Source organism: Pholcus phalangioides, unplaced genomic scaffold (assembly GCF_987345545.1).
Source record: "Pholcus phalangioides strain wild (caught in Gottingen) unplaced genomic scaffold, Ppha-v1.0 ptg000022l_1, whole genome shotgun sequence".
Classification (NCBI taxonomy): Eukaryota; Metazoa; Arthropoda; class Arachnida; order Araneae; family Pholcidae; genus Pholcus; species Pholcus phalangioides.
In genome coordinates, this window is record NW_028301615.1 from 31,880,630 (window position 1) to 31,904,748 (window position 24,119).

General features: G+C 35.2%; 1 protein-coding gene across 2 annotated transcripts; it reads right to left on the minus strand.

The window, feature by feature from the left end:
* Positions 1–939: 939 nt before the first annotated feature.
* On the minus strand, positions 940–23,263 carry LOC149070201 (ribose-phosphate pyrophosphokinase 2). Of its 2 annotated transcripts, none has more exons than XM_089249922.1 (7): positions 23,036–23,263; positions 18,433–18,616; positions 18,223–18,321; positions 12,443–12,567; positions 12,120–12,293; positions 11,391–11,550; positions 940–3,585 (listed from the first exon to the last, which is right to left on the minus strand). In XM_089249922.1, the coding sequence occupies exons 1-7, from the start codon at positions 23,257–23,259 to the stop codon at positions 3,493–3,495; spliced, it is 1,059 nt and encodes a 352-aa protein (XP_089106048.1). In that variant the 5' UTR covers positions 23,260–23,263; the 3' UTR covers positions 940–3,492. The 2 variants fall into 2 exon arrangements, with proteins under 2 accessions (XP_089106048.1, XP_089106047.1); XM_089249921.1 differs by having other exon boundaries at positions 940–5,775.
* Positions 23,264–24,119: the final 856 nt, after the last annotated feature.

Here is a 24,119-nt window from a genome sequence, read left to right on the forward strand (position 1 = left end):
TATTTGAAGGCTATGAACACAAAATTTATATTTAATAAATTCATTGTGACCTACCCTCTAAGCCATACAATGAAAAATCTCATAAAGGCCCCTGGCCCGCAGACCAAATATGGCCGGGGGGGGGGGGTATTAATGCGGCCTGCCTTCCACAAACCTAATTTCGTAAAAAAATGAACTAAGCACCACATCTACAGATCTCTTAAGTATCCCGTGGAATATTTAAGCAGCCCGTGGCACATCAGATCACTTAAATGATCAGCGACACATTTAGATTTAAAAAAGATATATTAATTTGGGATTACATTAGTTTCATTCTAACACCTCACAATGGCTGAATAACGACAATGCAGAATTTTAAAAAAGAACCAAACGGTATATATGGTCACAGTACTTGCAAACAGGATTTTTTTCTGAATATAGTTTTTGGTTATCATCAGAAACCCCAGGTCCTGATGTGATCACATTAAGCGGCACATATATATAGAATGTATATCAATTTGCAAATCACAATTTTAAAATGGCACTAAACTTTTTTTTTTGCCGCACGCCAACTCTGTTCATGTATCACCATATGGCAATTTCAACTAGTGGAGTTGGGTGGGAAATGAAAGCGCTATACCGGTGGTCACCCCAGGCTCAGAGGCTCGGTAGGCAAAGAACTTGTTTCTGATGGTTTTTGCCCAGATTCAAACCAGAGGACCTTAATGGTAAAATTCATAGTGAAAGACGAGCATCTTACCAGTGCCACTCGGGCGTCACTAAGTATGTACATTGTTTCACATGGTATATATATATAAATGTGATTTTTTTTTCACACACAACAAGTTAAACAAAATATTAACCTATCTCTGAAAGGTTAATCACAAGTATCGCACGTTAGAAACCAGTGAACTATTGAAAGAATATGTTTCCTTTAAAATAAATGATAAGGCAACGTAATACAACAAATATCAATTTATTTCTGCAGTGTATTACACAAGATATGGAAAGGTGAAAAATATTTACATTTCCCATACAAAAAATTTCCATTAAACAGTTTTCAATTATCATTCTCTTTTTTTCCATTATAAAATACAGTTTTCCAAATACATTTTCGTCAACTTACCATAACAACTGTGTACACATGCATGATTCATTTTTCCCTCGCTTAAAACAGCGTCAGAGTAATTAATACAATTACTCGTATGTCAATCTGATAAGATCAAATCGAGTTTAAACATTTGATCTCAACTTGCACTGCGACCTGTTAGAAATAGCTCGTATTATAAAAGCATAAAACATTCTTCAATAGTTGGAAGACATTTCCGCATGCTTCTTGATCAGAATGGGAACCAACATTACCCGTCAGTATCCCAAAACAAGTTGCAGGTTCATTTTTGATAAATTTGAGAATGCTTTTTAAAAAAACTTTCATTGTCATATGGCATTTTGTACAGGATGATAACATGAATTTGAATCGATTCGCGATTACATGGTGGTTGCAGTTGAAGTAACGGTACTTGTTCTAATGAAAAAATCCAAACAACTTGACATTCATGGTATAAGAACATAAGTGGAAGAGATTTTTAAAATAAAAGAATTGTAGTAATTGCTACCAGAGAAAAATGCAGCACTGTGAAAATAAGTTATGTTCGGTTATTTCCAATATACATGAAAGTATGTCACAATTTCAGATATTTTTATTTTTTACGCCATTTTCTTCTAGAGAAGTGAATCCTAGATGTGAAATGTAGAAGGCATGAGCAAAGGTTACAGTAAACATAGTATGTCCTACTGTGTGATTTTATCGCAGGGGAAAATAAGTGGTATAATTTTCATACCCCCATTTCCCTTGGTAGATATATGGAGGGTTTATACCTTCTCCTCTACGATCTTTCGTATGGTGAACAGAGAAAAACTTTTGAGCATTCCAGCGCCATGCAAATAGGTTTTCAGCTAGAATCCCCATTGCTAGCAAAATAAAATAGTGAATCTGTATAAAATGGAACATCAAGAGACCAAATTTATGTCAAGTTTTAGATTGGTTTTCGTTTTATAAAAAAATAACAATCATCCATAGGACTATCATTTGCTTCTGTTCAAGTGCCATACAGTGTCCGTCATGGACAGGTTCCGCATTATTGGTCCCCGTCACATGTAAATGAGACTTTATATTGCCTTGGACATTGTAAGTCAGGGCTTCACAAATTGTAAAATAATCTAGGAATCAGAAAAATTTTTCAGGAGCCAAAAAAATGTTTTTGAAGAAAAACAGATTCAAAATAATATTTATTTCGACTTTTCCAGAACATAGAGGAAGCCTGTTTCCATGTTGATCGATATGCTAAGAATTTCAAAAATTTATTGTTGTCAGGACTCTAATTGAGTAACCACACACAAGAAATTTTAGGCACCAATCCCAATATTTTAGCCACCCTGGCAGCTGGGATTTGTCCATCTCTGCTGTAAGCATTAACAAAACAGGTGTATGGCACTAAATACGCAAGTGATCCTGCAGAGATTCGATCGTCAAGAAATTACCATTATTCTGTGATTTGGCACAATGGCATTCGTTAGAGCTAATGCTAGCTACCATGACCCTAAGACTTCTGATGATGAATTAAAAAATGACCCTATTATCCTTTAGAGCAGCGGTTCTCAACATTTTCTGACTCACGGAGCCCTTTTTAATATATTATTTATATGGCGGTACCCTTTAGGCCTCTTTTTTTTGTTTATCAAATTTATTGATTTCTTTTATTATTTTCGAGTGGCCACAAAGCCCCTGGGAAGTGAACACGGAGCACTGGTTGAGAACAGCTGCTTTAGAGAAATTATTCTTTTGGGAATAAAACCATTTTGGTAAAACTAGGATCGGTATAGAGTTAAGTTACAGAACCAGCCCATCAAAACAGGTGCTACAACCACCGTGTACATCGAATTAGGACAACAAGAATATTCCATCATTGACGGTCAAACCTAAAACAGAATGCAAATACAAAACGCTCAAATAATACAGAGAAAAAAAAAACGGTGCTTTAACCTGAACTTGATTCAAATTTCACATGCAAATTCTCATAGAAACAATGCATCAAATTTTGGGATACTAATCACATAAACGATTCAACATCAAGCATTCAACGCAATTAGAAACATAATCAGTTCTTCAGTCTAGAAACGCACAAAACAGCACTATTATTCAACATGGAACGCTAATTTTCATGATTTTTTTTTACAAATTATAATCTCATATAAAATCTTCATTTCATTTAAATTTGAGTATCACAACGTTTTCTAAGAATATGTCAGATTCAGTAACAATTAAAAAAAACGGGTAAAATCCAAAACATTCAAAAGCATTATTACCATGAAATGATCTCAAAATGCCAAATTATTGACCAAAATCGAGAAGAAAATAACAAGCATAAAGAAACCAATGAACAGCTAAATGAGAAGAAAATAACCTGTTGTGCATTTTTTGATTCTTTTGGCACAAAACAAAATACAACCTGACTAGTACGGAACATCACTTAATATAGGTCCTAATGGTTCGCAGTTATGATTTCGACGAATTGCTTCGCTAAAAAATTGTGAGACATTTATGCACTGAAAGAAGCAGAGAAGAAGAAAATGAACAATAACAATACGTGGAAACAAAAATTAACAAGAAAAAAAAAACTTTTATACGTTTTTTTTTTTCTACATAAAAAATTTTAATGTAGAGGGAAGAAAAAAAATTCAAATGAGGATTTTTCAAGCTGTTTGGTTGTCATGAATAAAACAATGATGCCTTGCTCGCATGGGTGACAGTGGCTCATCTTTCAGAGACAGTGATAAAGTGAGTATGAATATCGAAGACAAATCCTGTTATTTTATGTTCAGGGATTGACAAATCGGAGAGGACATTTAGGCTAGAGTTACCTGATTCGAAAAAGGAGGACGGCTGCAAGCATGCGCACCCTTCTTAATGACAATTTTCACAATAGATGGTGCTAATAGGAATCGGCATTGAGGATACAATATTTGGTGCAAATGTACTTATTTGCAGTTTTGTTTTTGAATAAAAGACGGGACCCTTCCACTCCCACGTTCAGTCAATTGCATTAGATGTTGCAAGCAATAGTATGCTTGAAATGAATGTAGTGGTTTTGTTCTTTTACAGCTATTTTTCGGACTATATTTTCTCATATTATAATGAAGCAAGCCCACAACTACAGGATAGCAGGCAGGTCTGGTGCGGTGCTCTAAGCACTGGACAAGAGGGGTCACAAATTTCACCCTTCAACATTACAGGGGGGGGGGGGCTGACCAAGCATTTAGTTGCGGCTCCGTCCTGGAGAAAACTGGGTCATGGTTAGAATAGTATCTGCTGCTTAACCACACATGGAAAATTTTAGATGCCAATACTAACTTTTAATCTCCATGACGACCCGAGTTTTTCAAGCCCTCATCATTTGATCATTTTTAACACATCAGTCATTTTCTGCACACGAGGGAAGAGGGCTAATTAGACAGGAACTTACAGTTTATTTCATATTCCGAACAGCAGCATCCGACAGTTTGCCTTCTTTCAAATGTCTCGGTGAGGGACTGGTGCACTAACTACTACTCTGCAAGTAGAAACAATGTATTCTGCATTTCATTTCTGTTAGGCCTCTGTATCAGGAAAGATTCTGATATTGATGGACCAGAAACGCCCACTTCACACATCTCATAGAGACATCAAAGCGTGAAGTGATGATTAAAAAAAAAAAATTCTGACACAGACAAATCGGGTACCAAACTCATGATAGAAACTGCAGATTAAGGCAAATGAAGACCTTTCTTTCAATATTATTGTCAGCCTTATTGATTGAATAAGATGTTACTCAGATTCTTTTGAATTTTCAGAGAGGCAATCAGGATCCATAAACACTGTTTCAACAGAAAAGAGGGAAAGACCAAAGAGTCAAAAGCATTCAGTTTCCAGTGTGAAGATGTAAAAAAAAACTGCATTTCATCTGGGTCAGAATCTGAAAAACCAATCAAAGGCAGATACTTTACATCACTTGATCACTGTCTCCCCAAGATGCTCATTTGAGTGAAACATCTAGTTTCATTGCTAAATCACAACAGCCAAGCAGCTTAAAGTCCTTCCATCGTAATACAAACACGATAGCTACGAAAAGCTAATTTTTTTCATCAAACTTTTCAAGTATTTCAGTGTTTAATTTTTTTGAGAAAGATATTCATCGGCAAGTACTGTGACAGAAACAACAAATATATTTGAACGATAGCTCTCTTTTAAGCTGAATGGCACGAAAATTAACCAGATTTTTAAAATATCTTTGAATTAGATAAAAAAGAATTCAACACATAACATTACTTTAAAAAGCATACAACTATGAAGTTACATCATATAATTTCTTATGTATCAGAAAGCATCGTCTAAATAAACTCACCCAACTGATAATATCACTACATACATCTGTAAGCGAAAGAAAATGAAAAAAAGTCATGCCTGAAAACTACAGAGAGAAAAAAAAACGCTCATTATACTCATTCAAAAGCATACACACCATGCTGATGTTAGTTGATGCAAGGGTACAAAAAACAGAGAGGGGAAAAAACTAAAATAGTCAGTAAAAAAAATCGGGACGCAAAAAAGAATTATCGACTGAACCATGCAGTGTCCACAGCCAGGAATAGCGCTGGTTAGCCTCTCTACATGGGGACATTACTGAACAGATAGGAGACTGATTCTCCGTTATGAGTACGACGGATTGCTTCAGCCAGAATCATGGAGACATCTATGCACTGTAAAGACAAACAGAAGAGAAAAAAAATGTCTCGCTGGAATAAAAAGCCATCTCGGACGACAACTCATCACAAAAAAATCTTTTCTTTATCGATTTTGTAAAAAATTACATTCCGAAAAAAATCAAAAATATGACTATTCAAGCCAAATATATAACAAGATATATTTTGGCGAGAAAAATTTAAAAAAAAATAAAAATGCGCAACAGTTACGTCAAAAATAACCAAAACTGTTAGGACAGAATATAACAGGTAAGAGGAATATACCCATGCATGATTTCATTACAATTTCTGAATGCCATTTCACATTTCGCATGAAATACATGCTTTGTTAGCATATATAACAGATCTTTTAAAAACACGAGCACTACAAGAATTGGTTAGATTGACTATATATAGCATCATCGCACATGACCAAGGAGAAAAAAGCAGTCTATGCTATATGAAGGTAGTCTGAAATATTTTACATCATTCAGTCAACACATGCGGGAATGTGTAAGTATGGTTAATTAATAGTAGTCACAGATGTACCTAACTTCGTTATATCACATATGTGAAAGAAAAAGCGAGATATAACTGTTGACATTATTCAGATTGTAATGTTTTGTGTTAAAAAATTTTAATAGCAGTTTCAATAAAAGGTACAAAATATCTGAACATGCATTATAATGAGGCTAAGAGAAACAAGGGGCTGCTTCGCACCTGGGCTTTGCAGGGAAAGAACATAAATGGGCGAAGGAAGCATTGTCTATCATAGTTTTTGCTGTTCTTTCACACCTTTTCTCCAATTTTTGAATTCAAATATCTCAGCAAACATTGCACTTAGAAACGTGGAGTTTTTCTGTTGGCCTCAGGAGATACAGGGAAACAACTTTCCAATTGGAAGTCATGGTAAGTATTTTTAGAAAATTAATAAACGACAGCAAAGATGGGCCTGCTTTGCAACCTTGTCAATTACAGTAGTTTGCACAATCGTTGTACTGCCCATTGTACTGAATTCTTTCCAAAATTATCTTTCAATTGCTGTCATCAATATCTATATTTATCGGCTTACTTAGTGTAAACACTTAAAATTAGAAATTTTGTATTTGTTATATGAGGGAGCTTCAACTGAAAAAAAATTTTCTCCAGGTCCATTTCAATTGAATCATGTATACATTAATTTTTATTGTGTTGAATGAAGGCCACCCCAAGACCGATGTAGACGATTATATTATGAACTCCCAATAATTTTTGATAATCTTGTTTTAATTTGAATTTAGGGTAGCTTTTAGAAGCCTTGGACTTTGTTATTACCAATACAACTCCAACATAAAAACATGGGAAGTAATTACAAAAAAAAATCCTATGTTTGAAGTTATTATTTTGAATACTAATATCAAAAGAAGTTATTAATTACCAACTATTTCTTGGATTTAATCCATTCATAAAAAAGATGATAAAAATACTACAAGCTTATACCTGTGACACTAAAACAGTAAAATAAGCAACTAAAATGTAAAAAAAAGTCACCTTTCAATTGATTTTGTGCGCTGATATCTGATAAAAAAATGTTTGAACAGTGACGTCACGCAGTAGCTCCAAGACCATGCCAACTGAGTCAAGAGGCAGCAAGCGACTTCAAAGTGATGAAACAGCTGACTTTTCATACTGAGCTTTAACCGAGGAAGGTTGTTTTTATTGCTTTAGCTTTGCTCACTAGCCCCCCCTCACACGGGAAATAGAAAAAGCGGTTTAAAACCCACTTCAAGAATTTTCACCAATGACTGCTGTCATTTCTTTCCTTATGAAGGAAAGTCGTCAAGTGGGTGCTAGAACTCCAAATGCTACCACAATATTTGCACATGTGAGTAGGGCTACTATCCCTTCTATTCATCATTAAGGACATAGCTACCAACTTTAAAGGATGAGGGGAGATTTTTGAGTAGATACAAATTCTTCACGAAAACTGTACATTGAAAAATTAATAAAAGGGAGATTTTTTATTAATAAAAAGTAAAATCAAAATCACATGGATTTCCCCCCCCCTTCAGGTCAAAAGTAGGTGAAAACACCTTCTACGACTACGCTCAAAATCAACATCACTCCAACAAAAGTATTTGCCATTGGGCACAAAAATGGGAAAGACAGACTGAACAGGAAACAAACGCTATCTTCAGAGTATGTTAACCCCCTTACACGAGAAACATTAATAAGCAAATTTCAGAAAATTGGGAAATGACGTTTGAATATTAATATTCTACCCCATACATTTTAGATATTTTCTTTAAATGTTTTGTAACCTGTTTTTCAAAGGGGGTATACATCCACGTTCCTGGCAAAACTTGGATAGCAAAAACCAACCAGCTGATAAACCTAAAAAGTGAAAATGTACATATTTGTGTCGCTGGTATAAAGGGGGGGGGGGGGGAAACGCAATATTATATCACTGATTGTGCAGAGGTTTGAAACGATGCTGACTGACTTTGGCCGAATGTCTTTTCCTTGCCAAACAGAAATATTAATTCATAATTTTTTGTAACAGAAACAAAAAAACTAAGGCCCAGCTACAAATTACTTTACACACACCTGTCATGTCATTTGGGGAGTGGGGGGGGGGGGGGGAGAGGAAGGGAAAAAACATGTATCAACTTTTTCTGTGGGAAGTTTTTGGGAATAATTTTCCCCCCAAAAAGTAGGATTTTTTTGCATGCACAACTAAAATTTCAATGAGCAAGATTAGAATTTTTTGGGAGTCTGTAGCTAGAGACCTGGTAGCTATGTCATCAAATTTTGAGTTTTGAATTCACAAAAAAAAGTGATTGAAAAAAATAAGAAATGGTTATATATTATGAATTTTTAGGGAAGTAGTTTTACAAAAGTATTTTGTGCGCACACACACACACACACACACACACACACACACACAAGATGTGTTTCAGAAATTAGAATGGAAGATCTATGAGTGGTTATGAAATATAGCCCAGGAAGTCTCTATTTCTGTCGGGGTTCTTCAATTAAGTGCTAAATGGAATATACCATCTTAGAGGATAAAAAAGTAACAATGCGAGAATGCCTATTGTTCTACTTCAATGTTCCTAATAATTTTTTTTATAAATAATTGATATTTTTTTGGGTGAAGGAAGAAAAGAAATTATATATATATATAGTACTAAAAATACAGCCATAAATAGATTTTTTTCATGCATATAATATAATTTGGTCGTTAGAGTAGATATGTGGTTAAAATTGAAATTTTTTGTGAAAACCAGTTGTCTGGTTTGGTTTCGTTCCATTGAAATCAGAGCATCCTAGCCATAAGATATATAGCACACACTGTATAAAATCAAACATGTTTTTGAAACCAGTTTTCACCAATACACATCTAGATACGTGATTCACACATCAAAATTTTACTCCCCAAATTTTAATGAGGAATGAAAATACTCCTCAGTTAGACCCCCCCCCCCTAAATTTTAGGAATTTTTTTTAATAGAATTATTTCCTTATAAAAAACTGTCAATCTAAAGAAAATGATGTTCACTTATCAAATTTTTCATCATTCAATTATCACATTACAGCAGAAACTTGCTCATTAGAAGAAAATAAGACGTACATACATTTTGTGCATGATTACTCCATGGGTATTTTTTGGAGCAAATCTAAACAGAGAATTTTAACTTTTGAGGTAAATCAAACCATTGAATCGTACCAAACTCAAAATGAGTTGCAAAAAAAAAAAGGAAAAAAATGGAGTACCACTCTTTTTGATTTCATTACTAAACCCTGTCAAGATCAGATAGAAGATTCTTCTTCCCATAAGTTCACAGAAGCAATTATGTTAGAAACTGAAGTTAGTTGGTGGGATATTCATTAGTTGACATTTCCAACCACACATTTTTAAGAAGTTTCAGGTCCACATCTAAGTAATTGGATTTAGGAATTAACAAAGCCATGGTTGACTTCCGGGTATTTCTTTCTCAAATGAATGGACAAGCAGAAAACTACATGGCTTCCTCATAGCTGCCAACTTTAGGGATTTTCCAAACATAAAAGTTAAAGCATAGGGAATAAAATCCATACTCAAAAACTGAAGTCAAATTAAAATAGGGATTTTACACACATGGAAGTTAAATCCTTGGGAATAAAATTCCTACGCAAAAAACAAGTGAAATTGGAGGCCAAAACTTCAATGATGTAAAAATAAATATTGTGTTCAATCAGAAACGCTGTGAACAAACATTCTGCCATCGGAAGATGAAGGAAAACACCATCAATTTTTGAAGAACACAGACTTTTTGTGACACTTGCTTGATGTTTTTTTTTCTCATTTCACGAGTGATGATGGCAGTCTTTCCATGACCGATGTTTATGTCCGTAACACTACTTGTACAAAAAGGAAAAGTCGGCACTCTTCTGGAACGTTTGATGAAAGGAAATTCATGGGAATAAGTATCTTTAAAATTGACTAAATATGTTTATGCTTATCAGCATTCATGCTTTGTTATATCACACGTACGTAACTTCAACAAAAGAAATTTTGACCATATGCGCGTCAGTATAATCTTCAATTATTATCCAGGACTACTGGCTGCTAAGCCATTTCCCTGCACGATAAGACAAACAACTTTCTTGTTACCATCAGAGGGTATGTAAAACTTCCTTAAAAAGGGAATTTCCCCATTTACGACGTGTGACATCATTTCGAAAGGAAAAAAAAAGAGGCTTCATGCTCCACAAGAAATTTCTTAGGGATTGTTTTCATAAGCAGGGATTTTTTTAAAATAAAGTAGGGAATTTTTAGGGACAATTAGGGATTTTTGTAAAAATTCGGGAGATTTAAGCAATTTAATTTGACTTAGATAGATTTAACTTTTCGGGAGGTCGAGCAATGAAGCTAAAATTCGGGAGAATTGGCAGCTATGCTTCCTGCTCTTGTTTCCACTGGAGATACTTACCGCTATTATCAGCAGAGCTTTTTAAAGTCACAATTCCACCGAGCCACGATTGCTCCACCATGGAGTTTGTCATCATGAAAATTCTGAATTTTTTAAACCCCCTCCCTTCCCCTATATTTAATCCAGGAAGGAGCTAAAATGGTCCTTATCTGTACAATGTCATTTTCCACTAAATATCTAAAAAATAATAGTAATTCAGGAAAGGGTAATTTGGTCAAAACATGCATTCAAATTTTTTTGTACGAGTGTTTCATACTCATTTCCAAAATCAAAGTTTATTCACATATGGCGAGGGGGAAGAAAGGATATTGAATCAACATCAATAAAGCACATCAAATAATAAACAAGACCTCCCCTCATTTGCATTACTATTCTACAATATCACATACCAGACATTCACACATTCTACGTATAGAATTCAACAAAAACCATTCTCATTCATGTTATAAAAGGAAAAAAACATGTGTTTACTAAACATGTACCTATTAAAAAAGAAAATATAGAAAGACTAATCAGCCTGCCCCACAAGGCAAAAAAAACAAAAAAAAAACATGCAGGTTCCTTAAATTATTACGCCAAGAGTAAAACTGCTTTCAAGTAAAATATTTACACTTATCAGAGTATGTTATGACTGTCCGTTAGCACGAAAGGGTGAAAAGGATGTAAAATTCAACGAACCTGAACTTTTGAACATTCTTTCATGTGTATCTCTTGTGGTATTGTGTTTGTAACGACGACTGCTTCGAAACATGCGTTATTGATGCGCGATATCGCAGGCCCGGAAAATATACCATGGGTAAGGATTGCGTACACTTTACTTGCACCAGCCTCCATTAACCTAGGTGTAAAAACAGTCATTTCTGCATTAGTGCAAGCAAATTATAAACTCTCAATACGAACATGGTCAACTCATATGTAAACTATATCCCACAACATAAACTTGAATATATAATTAAAAAATTTTCTATATAAATCAGGGCTGGACAAATCCAACCCCAGGCACAAGGTTGCCGTGGCAACAAAAAAAAAATGGTATTTGGCGCCTAAAATTTTCTTTGTATAGTAACTAAATTGCAGGCTGAGAGCAGCACAAAATGTTTGGAATTTATAGAAGCATATTTTTTTTTTCTGGCGCCAAGATACATTTATGACTTGGTACTGACTTAAGGCTTGTACTGGTAAAATCGCCTTCCATTGTAATGGAATGGTCGCTAAAATGTAAGGTAATTTTACTTGAGTTCTCGACTGTACGGATCAGTCGCACTGGAATTTCTGATTCTAGCACACAAAAGTATCAAATAAATTAGGTAACAGTAAAAAAAAGTTTAGGCATAAAAATGAAGGACGAGCTCCAAAATCCAAAAAACTGGTCCAGCAGAGACTTTTACTGAAATACATGAAACATACTTCTCTGCTGCATGGCATATTGTTCCACAAGTGTCTGCCATGTCATCCACAAGTATGGCAACTCTGTCTTTAACATCACCAACCAAGACCATGGACGCTACTTCATTTGCTTTTTTCCTTTCTTTGTGAATCAAGGCAAACTCGACATTCAGTCGATCTGCGATGGATGTTACCCTAAGATAAGGAAGTAACACATTAAAAAAATATGAAACACCAAAAAATTTAATTTGCTCCCGATCCTAGACTTTGGATTAAAATTCCCAATACAAAGATCTACATTTAGTAATTCTAGCATTTTCTTTGTAAGATGCTACACGCAGTACCTTTTCGCACCACCAGCATCGGGTGAAACAATGCAACTGTTTCGCCATTCGAGAATATTTTCTTTGATCCATTTTAAAACAGCCGGCTCTGCATACAAATTATCAACAGGAATGTCGAAGAAACCCTGTGTAAGAAGATATTGGAATTACTTGTTTTTGTAGACACATTAGCCATGCTAGAAAATTCTATGATAGCAAAGAATATGATACACAAGAAATCAACCATATTATTATCAATAAATATTTCCAATCAGCTTAAATAATCCAAAAACTCAAATTTAACTATTACAAACATAAATTTAAAAAAATACATAGTTACCACAAGAATTAACATTGTAGAACATAACTCAAAGTTAAACAGAGTTTGGAAAGGATTCACAGAACTTGGGGCACATCATTGCACAGTACAACTCAGCAAATGAAAATACAGCTTTTACATCATAACTCAGCTAGTGGCACCTAAACTTTTTAGGTTCACTGCTCTCTTTGTGAATTTGAATTTTTGAAAAAACCAGCAGCAAGTCAGGTCATGGTGTAACAGTACGAACCAGCTGTGGGTGGAGAGGGGAGCATCCCATTTAAATGTGCTTTAAAGTAAATTTTTGTTATTAATTGAATAATTTTTACCAAAATATCACAAGTCAGATTATTTGGTGTCAACACAAAGTCAGGAAATGGCATAGTGTACATCCATCCGGTACAATCAGTAAAAATTTCTCTCAAGACGTTTAACTGGCTGATTATGGTGAAACGACGTCATCCCCACTACCACCACGTCGCGATTCCACAGTGATGAAAGAAATCCAGAATATATTCAAATCAGTGATGTGATCAATGATGGTTGGTTCTCTTTTCACTATAAAAGGCAGCAATGCCATCACTTTGTACTTGTAATTCCACTTCACTTAAATCCAGCCATACTTCACCACTCACTGGTTAACCCCACTTGGGGAGTTTGGATGTCCTAGTTTGGAATGTCTCTGTAGTCCTCCAGGTTCCCGAATTCCAGCAAGGCCACTTCTTCATAATGTAAGGCCTACCGTGTTAAAAGAATGGACGAGTTGACTTTCATATTCAGCTACAATGAACTGAATCCTGGTGAATGGAGATATGGACCAAAGACTTGATGATATCAATCTTTGTCAAAATTTGTAAAATTTCTGAACCAAATTTTTAAGCATTCTATGTAAATTAAATTATTAAGAGTTCTAGTTTGACTCACGTTGTATATGCTGGTGATGCTTACTTTTTTTATCTTGGTTATGACAATCATCACACAAAGTTTACTCTGCAGAACGCTTTGCATTGCTCTGCAATGTGCCCTCAATTGACTGAAAATCTTCTACAGTAAAAATTCCCAGATAGTTTCCAAAATTTTTTTTTTTTAATTCTTTCCAAAAAGGTGTTCTGCAGTATCACCAAGCAGACAGACAGGCCTTCAACACGATACTTACATGTAAATTTATCACAAAACAGGCTTTTTTTGCTTTGTGTGATGCACAGACATTTTTTACTTGTATAGTTTGTTTGTAGTTTATTCATTAATGCTTAATTAAATTTGAGCAATTAGGAGAAAAAAGCAGATATGAAAATATGCATTTTTAATGATTAACAAGATTTGTTTTAATTAATAAGCAGTCAGTTAATTTTAATTTAAAAAAATCTGATTTAACACTAGAGCAGCTGACATTTCTGTTCTGACATTCTGTAAATAAAGTCGTTTATGAAATGAAATAAAATGATCATTGATAGATGATTTGCATGTACAGAATTGTGAGAAAAAAGGTGAATCTTTCCTCCGAAAATTTTTACAAATTTTAATAAATTTTTTTTCCAAACTTTTTAAATTATAATAAACATAGATTATTTGAATGGATGAGGAAAAGGATGAAAACTATTAATAATCAAATAGTCTTTACTAATATTACAGTGTTAAAAAGATTGGATGACATTGACAAAAAAATCTGTTATTATATTCATATCTACTAGCAATCCATATGGTAATAGACAATCTCACTGTTAAATTTTACACAGACTACCTTTTTACAAGAATTACAGGGTTTATTGGTCGCATTTCCTTTGCACATTTTTTTTAATTCATATTTTCTGTATTTTGTGAAAGTTCCTACATTAGTTTAGGTTGATGAATTTTAACTTCACTGGTTTTTTTCCTGTTCAATGTAATTTGAGTACAGTTCATTTTCCAGATTCTGCAAGTAATGTTTCCTTGAAATTTGTTGTCAGGCTACAGATGTGTGTATAATCCAAGAATTTATGGTGGCAATGTCTAAAATATTAAAAAAGTTATGTACTAAAGTTATTATCCTACAGGCCATTGTCTGGAACCAGCTTTGACTGAGTATTTTTGTACTATTTGATCGAAAATGTAAACACCACATTTAGTTTTGTTGTAAAACTGATGCTTTCAGGGAGGTCTTTCTTTCATTATTGTTGACAAAAAAAACTTGTATGCAGAGTACTAAAATAAGTAATTTTTTTTGTTTTGTACCTTTGTAAACTTTTTCCTTGAAAAATATTTCTTACGGGATATCTACCATCGAATTCAAATCCACATCAACTTCCTTCCACTCAGTTCCATCACAAGATACTTATAAATCTGACTTTACTTGGGACATAATGAATCTGACAAAAGTGATATTGATAGATTTGGAAAAATTCTTCACTATCAGAATCTATATCTGAGATAAATAGATTCACCCCCACCCCCCAGTTGCACACTAATATAGAACGACATAGAGATTCTGATACCTTTCAACGTGCTACCAATATGGTTCAACGTAGGAATGGCATACATTTGCCAATATAGTTCAACATAAAGAATCTGGAGAAATTTGCATTATTTCAAAAGAGACTAATTATCACACAAGATATTCTCCTTTGAAATGAAATGCTGTAAAACTATTTTAGAGGGGAAAAAGAAGATATTTTGGCGTTTATTGTGAATGATACATTTTTAATATATAGTTTGATCTCGGACACATAAAAATTCCAGACCTCTTTCCAACGTCAATATTCATTCAACGTTCCACTGTTGGATAGGTATAATATCCTAACATCATTGTGTTACTGGGGCCACCATCAGATTAATTTTCAGATAAATCTCTCAGCAAATGTGCTATTTCTTCCAGGCTGTAACCATTTTTGTGAGACATTGTTGCTCTATAGAAATAGAAATGATCCTAATTCGTGATAAACACAAAGAGGGAAGAAAAGAAATGCCACACCAGAACAGCCAATAAAAAAACAGCAGACGTGCCAACTTTTGAAATCCGGAGATTCTCCCGAGGGGGGTACCCCCCCCCCCCCCAATCGACACTCATAGACTCGATCAAAAAAAAAGTTCATTAAAAAAAAAATTAAAAATAAATCAAATTTCAATAAATTAAGAAAAAGTTACATTCCCCCCCCCCCCTCAAGGAAGGTTCTGCATTGCCCCTGAGAAAAATATAATCTTTCCATGCAGAATAAAGAAATCACATCTACATGCTGTTCATAAAGTATAAGTGTTTCCTTCCGTGGATGCTATCCGTGATTGATAATGTTGGGTATATGAATTCTTAAAAGCTTTATATTTAGCTGTATATAGCTTAAAGTTTTATATTTTATTTCTGAAGATGTTTAATCGGAAGAAACATTGAAAAAAAAATTCAAATTACAAAGCTGCGGACGAAAAAATGTGTTTACCGCACGGCTGTTAATGAAATACAATAACGATTATACAGGAATTTCGGTAACCAAGGTCATGCCCCTGATAAATGATTGCAGATAAACGCTACGAAAACGAAGTCGCGTCTTTGCCAGTTGCTTAAATGCGGTCACAGAGACTTTTTTACGGCTGTGCTCGATGGAAATGACTACAGCTGTCCTCTACGGGTGTTTTCCCTAACGGCAACAGTAATCATTGACGGCATGACAACGTGAAAGCTCGCGTAAAATCTAATGTTCTGCCAAAATCCGGAGAAATTTTAACAAATCCAGAGAGCGGGAGGAAGGATGAAAAATCCGGAGTCTCCCGCCTAAATCGGGAGAGTTGGCAGGTCTGCAACAGGGTCTATCTAGGACAACACTATTTAGGGGGTGATGGGTGTGACAAGCACGTTTCAACAAAACAAGGTTGACCAAACATCCAAGAAAGAAACAAACACATTCAAACAGAACGCATTCCAAACTCATTAGTGTCGAAATGACATAGCTGCCAACTTTTGAAAATGAAAATTCGGGAGATTTTCGCGCACACCCGTATTTTATGCTAAAACCACTCCCTAATAAATACAATAGGGATTTTTCCAAATAAAATAGGGATTTTCCAAACATAAAAGTTGAAGCGTAGGGAATAAAATCCCTACTCAAAAACTGAAGTCAAATTAAAATAGTGATTTTACACACATGGAAGGGGAATAAAATCCTACAAGGGTGAAATACACACCCTTGGGAATAAAATTCCTACGCAAAAAACAAGTGAAATTGGAGGTCAAAACTTCAATGATGTAAAAATAAATATTGTGTTCAATCAGAGACGCTGTGAACAAACATTCTGCGCGAATGATCCCAAAATCATCGGAAGATGAAGGAAAACACCGTCAATTTTTGAAGAACACTGACTTTTTGTGACACTTGCTTGATGTTTTTTTTTTCATTTCACGAGTGATGATGGCAGTCTTTCCATGACCGATGTTTGTGTCCGTAACACAACTTGTACAAAAAGGAAAAGTCGGCCCTCTTCTGGAACGTTTGATGAAAGGAAATTCATCGGGGAATAAGTATCTTTAAAATTGATTAAATATGTTTTTGCTTATCAGTATTCATGCTTTGTTATATCGCACGTACGTAACTTCAACAAAAGAAATTTTGACCATATGTGCGTGACTATAATCTTCAATTATTATCCAGGACAATTGGCTGCTAAGCCATTTCCCTGCACGATAAGACAAACAACTTTCTTGTCACCATCAGAGGGTTTGTAAAACTTCCTTAAAAAGGGGAATTTCCCCATTTACGACGTGTGACGTCATTTCGAAAGGGAAAAAAAGAGGCTTCATGCCCCACAAGAAATTCCTTAGGGATTGTTTTCATAAGCGGGGATTTTTTTAATGAAGTAGGGAATTTTTAGGGACAATTAGGGATTTTTGTGATTTTCGTAAAAATTTGGGAGATTTAAGAACTTTTCGGGAGATCGAGCGATGAAGATAAAATTCGGGAGATTCCCGAAAAATTCGGGAGACTTGGCAGCTATGAAATGACACCATCGGACGTTCCAGGTAAATCAGGTTGTAAAACTTCTCAATATTTAATAATTGATCTGAAAATTTTTGTGTATGCTTAGTAAGGAAAATAATGAAAATTAGTGAAAAATTATTCAGTTCAGAAACAAAAATGGTGCAAAGCGAACGTGATAAAAGTGCCCAGGTGTCATTTTGACAACTGTTTATAAAAACTAATCTAATAAAAAAAATTAATCATTTCATTTACAGTTGGACTCCAACAAACTGATTTAAAAATTTGTTTTTATCTGATTCATTAAATAGGGGCTCTTGACTGTTTTTTATTTAATTAAATGCCTAACTTCCAGAGGATGTAGGTGCACAGCACATGCCTGCGTGCAGTCTTGCTTGGTAGATAAAATATATGGTCACCCTTTTTGACACGGTATTTTAGAAATTCAAATTGTATAGAAACTAACTCAACCGAAAATAAGTACTAAAATATTCAAAAAGTCTTACAGATGCATCATCACCACCACCACCATACACATAACTGACCTGAATCTGAGAAGCGTGTAAATCCATCGTTATGATATGATCAGCACCCGACACAGATAACATATTAGCCACCAACTTTGCAGATATTGGAGCTCGACTCTAAAAACAAAACAAAGAACACATTGCTATAGACCAGGGATGCACTTATTAAACTCACACCCACACATATATATTTAATTAAATGCAGCTTCTCAGAAATATCATGATTACCTTATCTTTTTTGTCCTGGCGAGCATATGGAAAACAGGGAATAACTGCAGTGACCCTGGAAGCGGAAGCAATTTTACAAGCATTGATCATGATAAGTAACTCCATCAGGTTATCATTGACCTCTCCACAACCACTTTGTATGATGTATACATCTTCCCCTCTGACAGATTCACCGATTTCTACACTGAAATATAAAAAATAAAATAAATAAATGCACCGATTAAATTCAATTACTTTCAAAGATGTAATGAAGATATTGTAACTACAATTTCTTTGGTAATGATAAAATGAATTGTTTTGATAATTGATAATCAAGGATCACATTGATCCACTCCTTTATAGCCCTCGAACACTAGGTGTTTTACAAGTGATTTTCATTGAATTATAAAACTAGTCACAGCATCACAACTACACATTTCAAATAACTAACTATTCAGTTAAAAAAAAACTGATCAGATGACATGATTTTTCACTTTGAAACAAAAAAATAATGCAGTCAAACCTACAAGTGGATACTGTTGATTGTCAAGGACTGTGGGGGGGGGGGGGGGGGGGGGGGAGGCTGGAATGAAAGACACTTCCCCAAGAAATTAATGCACTTATCACGTCACATACCACACAGTAAAACTATTTCATCAACCACTGACAAAATATCTTGCCCCCCCCCCCTCCTTAAAAGCCCCTTCATTTCAACATTGTGACAGACCCAGCTATTTTGTGGTCAGCTATTTTCTCAATGAAATCCTTTTTTTCTTTATATCCCTTACTTTGTATCTCCTTAAAATTGGAAAAAGACTACATTGAAAAATATAATGCCATTTTGAAGGGGGAGGGGATTGCTATTACATAGCTGCCAACTTTTGAAAATGAAAATTAGGGAGATTTTCGCGGGGATCCACATTTTATACTAAAACCTAATGAGTACAAAAGAGATTTTCTACACATAAAAATTAAAAAGTAGGAAATAAAATTCCTAATCAAAAATTACAGTCAAATAAAATAGGGATTTTACACACATGGAAGTTAAACCATTGGGAATAAAATCCCTAGGCCAAAAAAAGGGAAATTGGACGGCAAAACTTCAATGGTGATCTGAAAATAATATTGTGTTCAATCAGAAACAATACGAACAAACATTCTGTGCGAATGAATCCAAAATCAATCCGGAAGATTTTGGTCAATTTTTGAAGAACACCGACCTTTTGTGGTGCTTGATGTTTTTCTGATTTCATATGGGTGATGATGTCAAGTCTTTCTACCATGACCGATGTTTATGTCCGTAACACAAATTGTACAAAAAGAAAAAGTTTGCCTTTGTCTGGAATGTTTGATGAAAGGAAATTCATCGGAATAAGTATCTTTAAAATTAATTAAATATTTTTTTGCTTATTAGTATTCATGTTTTGTTATCTCACCTACATAACTTCGACAAAAGAGGAAGTTTTAACCACATGAGCATCACTATAATCTTCAATTATTATCCAGAACTATTGGCTGCCGAGTTATTTCCCTGTACAATAAGACAAACAACTTTTCTTGTTACCATCAGAGGGTAAAACTTTTTTAAAAAAGGAATTTCCCACAAAATTCCCCCATTTACGAAGTGTGACATCATTTCGAAAGGGGAAAAAGAAACAGAGGCAAAAGACTTTTTGCCCCACAAGAAATTCCTTAGGGATAGATTCAGAAGACAGGATTTTTTTTTTTTTAATGGAGTAGGGAATTTTTAGGGTCAATTAGGGATTTTTAATGATTTTCGTAAAAATTTGGGAGATAACTTTTCGGGAGGTCGAGAGATGAAGCTAAAATTCGGAAGACTCCAAGAAAATTCGGGAGACTTGGCAACTATGCTGTTGCGTCACTGAAGCCCCATTTAGGTAGGGAAATAGAAAAAGTGGTTTTAAAACCTTCTTCATGAATTTCAGTTTGACTAACTATAAAATCATGAATGGTAGTCCAATATTCGAAAGAGAGAAAAAAAGAAACACCTTCACCTAATATGAACACTCCAACCCATTCTTCAGAATGGAAATTAACAGCCCATTCTTCTGTCTGGAATCTAATACTACCTCAGAGAGCACAGTGGTGCTTGCAAACAACGGGTTGAAGATATGTGATTTATATGTAATGGTTCATTCTTTTTCCGAGCCGCCTCCGGCATTTTGCCAGTTGTGGCATTGTATTTGTACATCCAGATTCACTGTAGCCGAGAGGCTCAACTGTGACACAATTTGAGCCAAGAAAAGTTACAAAAAAACCATCAAAACTGGGGAATTAACATGCATAACAAATTTAAAACAAAAATATAATTAAGTTAGGCACATTATATATTTATAAATAAATTGGTGTAAATTTTCTTCCAATTGATTTTTCATTTCGGAAAAGCCTTAGCTCTTTCAATAGTATCTTATAATGCCACTGTGGTGGTGGAATGGTTATAGTGATGGACTCGCATTGCGAGGGTTTGGGTCTGAACCTCCACCGTAGCGGCTGTGATTTTCAACTTTGACGAGCAAATCGATGCCGAGATTGTAACCCTTAAATTCCAACCCCCCCCCCTAAACAGTTTGCGATATTTAGTGGCAAAAAAAATATCAGCTCTTGAAGCAAAAGAAAATTTTGGACTTCTTTTCTTAAACTGTAGGCCTACTTCCTTCAATGGCCATTTTGTGAAACTAGGCTAGTCAATTCTGTGTATTATTTGTAAGACGTATGATACAGAATACATAGTTTTGTGTTTAATATCACTGTTTCTTTGTTTCATATTCCTCCTATGTGACACTGGTGGAATTTTTTTCCATAGATGATCGGTTAACCGAAAAATCAGTTATCCAAACACCCCCAGTCCCCAATTGTTTCTGATAATTGATGCTCAACTGTAAATCGTTTTTGAGCAATCTCCAGCTGGAATGATTGTTTTCCTTCCCTAATGATACACTGCGGTCTCTATAATAAGTACAATAACCATTTACTTCACAGCATGATTGCAACACAGCCTGTGGTGTTGATGAATCCTATGGTCATTTCTCTTAGACTACTTTCTGACATTGAACTATGCTGCACAGGCTGAATTGTAATCATGCTGTCAAGTAAATGGTTATTGTACTTATTATCAGGGCCGCAACTAGATGCTTGGTCACCTGGGTCAAGAGCACATTTTGACGCCCCCTTGTAATATTGAAGGAGAGTTTTCAGAATTAAATTTGCACCCCTTGGGTCCAACGCCTGGGACACAAGACCCACCTGCTTCCCTAGTTGCGGCCCTGCTTATTTTATTGACCTTTTTATCCCACTCGATGTCACATCCTTCATAAGTACTTTTTGCAATTTTCACTGACTAAACGTGGTTTGCAATATCATATTCTATGGTTATTTTTGTTCCTCTTGACACCTAGTACTTACCGCCCCTATGAGTAATGTCAAAGCTGCATAACCTTTCAAGCGGCTTTGCTTTAAAGCAACACCCTGTATAATCCGCGAGGGAGGGGACCCTTAAGAATTAGAAAATTTTGTATGATAATCGTTCATTCAGGGACACAATTTGATATTTCGTCAGCCTATTCATGATAGCCAGCACGGGATTATACATTTTATATTAATACAGTATTGTGCTTCCTTTGTACTTGAAAGTGGTTGCACTATTTCAAGGTCATGTCATATCATATCATGATAGAGGGGGGGAGGAAAAAAAGTTGGTACAGAGGGTTTCCTTCCACTGCTCTTTATTATGGAAACTCATTAAGCGCACATACACATCCCATGAGATGAATCAACAAAATTTGTATGAACGAATTAGAAAATTTTGTATTTATGTGTAATTCGCGAAATCCAGCATATTTGACCCGCCATCTCCAACTTGACAAATCCGAGGCCAGGTCGTGATGACGACTAAAAAATTGGTATATATTGGCACCTCTAAAATTTCCCATATGAACTCCCCATTCTCTACTAGTTGAAAGAAATATTTTTTCCTTGTTTTTCGTAGAAAAATATGTTTAGTGCCTACATCTTTTTGTGATGTCAAGCTCTTGAGGAAAGAGGATGCCCTGGAAAAATTGAAAGGAAAGGAAATCATGCTTTAATTCACTCAAAATTGTTATTCTACGGGTTTAAAACTGATGGAACGAATGAAAAATTTATCCCTAAAGCAAATTCCCAACAAAATGATAAAACCCTTCGCGACCTTTGCTTATCTATCAACTGAAAAATATGTTATCAACCTTGATAACAATCAAGGTCAAGAGAGTTCAGGGGCTTTCACGATGACGACATTCAATGATAACATAAAGCATTTCTAGAAACATTTAGAACATTTCCGACCGAATAAACCACGAAAGCGAGTGAATTAATTTGAATTAAATTAACAATGAATCAATTTGAATTATCGGAAACAAAGTGGTTTTTGATGCGATAACCACAGAATTTTTCAGATAACTACGCAGTTAACGGAATGATAAATATGTGGCATCAAAGCAGTGACAATGAATCGTGACAATGTCGAAACAATGAACATAAATAGATCTATTTTAAGTGGGGGGAAAAAATTCAAACTTAAAAAAAAGAAGAAAAGATCCCAATGAAAGGACAGAAATAGACTCCTTACCTCGTTTCTTGGTTGCTGAACTTTTTGAGGACGACTTTGCCGAGATCGATGCCCAACCGATCGACGACTTTCTGGGCGAGATCGACGTGAGACGATCCGCTGAACACTTTTATGTTTGGCATTTTCTTGTGGTAGCGAGACCGCGTTTTCAATTCTGGTTTGCGCAGTAATAATAATCGACGCAATGATGGTGGTGCGGCTTTACCCTTCTCCGTCGTCGGCATGAGTGAGATTAGTGCACACGTGCTGCCACCTTATCAAAGCTTAAAGTTTGCGTCACAAAAGCTCACAATTTCGTTTACACAGTTACTGAATGGGCATCTTCTGACCATACGTCCCGTCAGACTATGAAATTATTTTGGCAATTTTAAAAGGTTTATTATAACAATTATAACTATGAAAAAATATGAATACTCGTCTTCTCATACATTTGTCATTTAGTCTTTTTTTTTATAAGCTGTTTTTGGGATTGGTGATTTTACAATAATTGGCAACTTTGCTAATGTTCGGCACCAATTCAAGTTACGATTGGCCCGATTTCCTGTATGGGATCATTCAAGTAGTAAGTCAGCATCGATGGGGGGAGGGGGGTTTCCGATTTGCTGACTTTTGATAACAAGTGGGAGGAAGTTTGGATGATGCTTACGTCATCAACCAACCTTTATAAAGATATGAAATATTCTTAATGGCAACTTATTCGGTGCGCTTAAAACGGAAAAAAAAACCCCTTCGTTAATAGGCATATGAACACCATTGTATTTATATTGATCAGTTCCCTACAGAGCCACTTTAATGATCTCTAAATGTTTCACGGTTCCTTCAAGTGCTCTGGAAATGTTTCCGGGCCGCTTAAGTGCTCTGGAACTGTGCCACGCACCACTCAAGTGATCCATAATTATGCCGCGGATCTCTTAAGTAATCTGGGAGGGTAACTTGGGTGATATAGCATCACACTAGGGGCCGCTTCAGTGCTCTAAAACTGTGCCACATGTCACTCAAGGGATATCTAAATGTGCCTCGGATCGTTAAGTGTTCTGTAACTGTGTCGCGGGTGATCTTTGAATGTGAAAGTGATCTTTGAGGA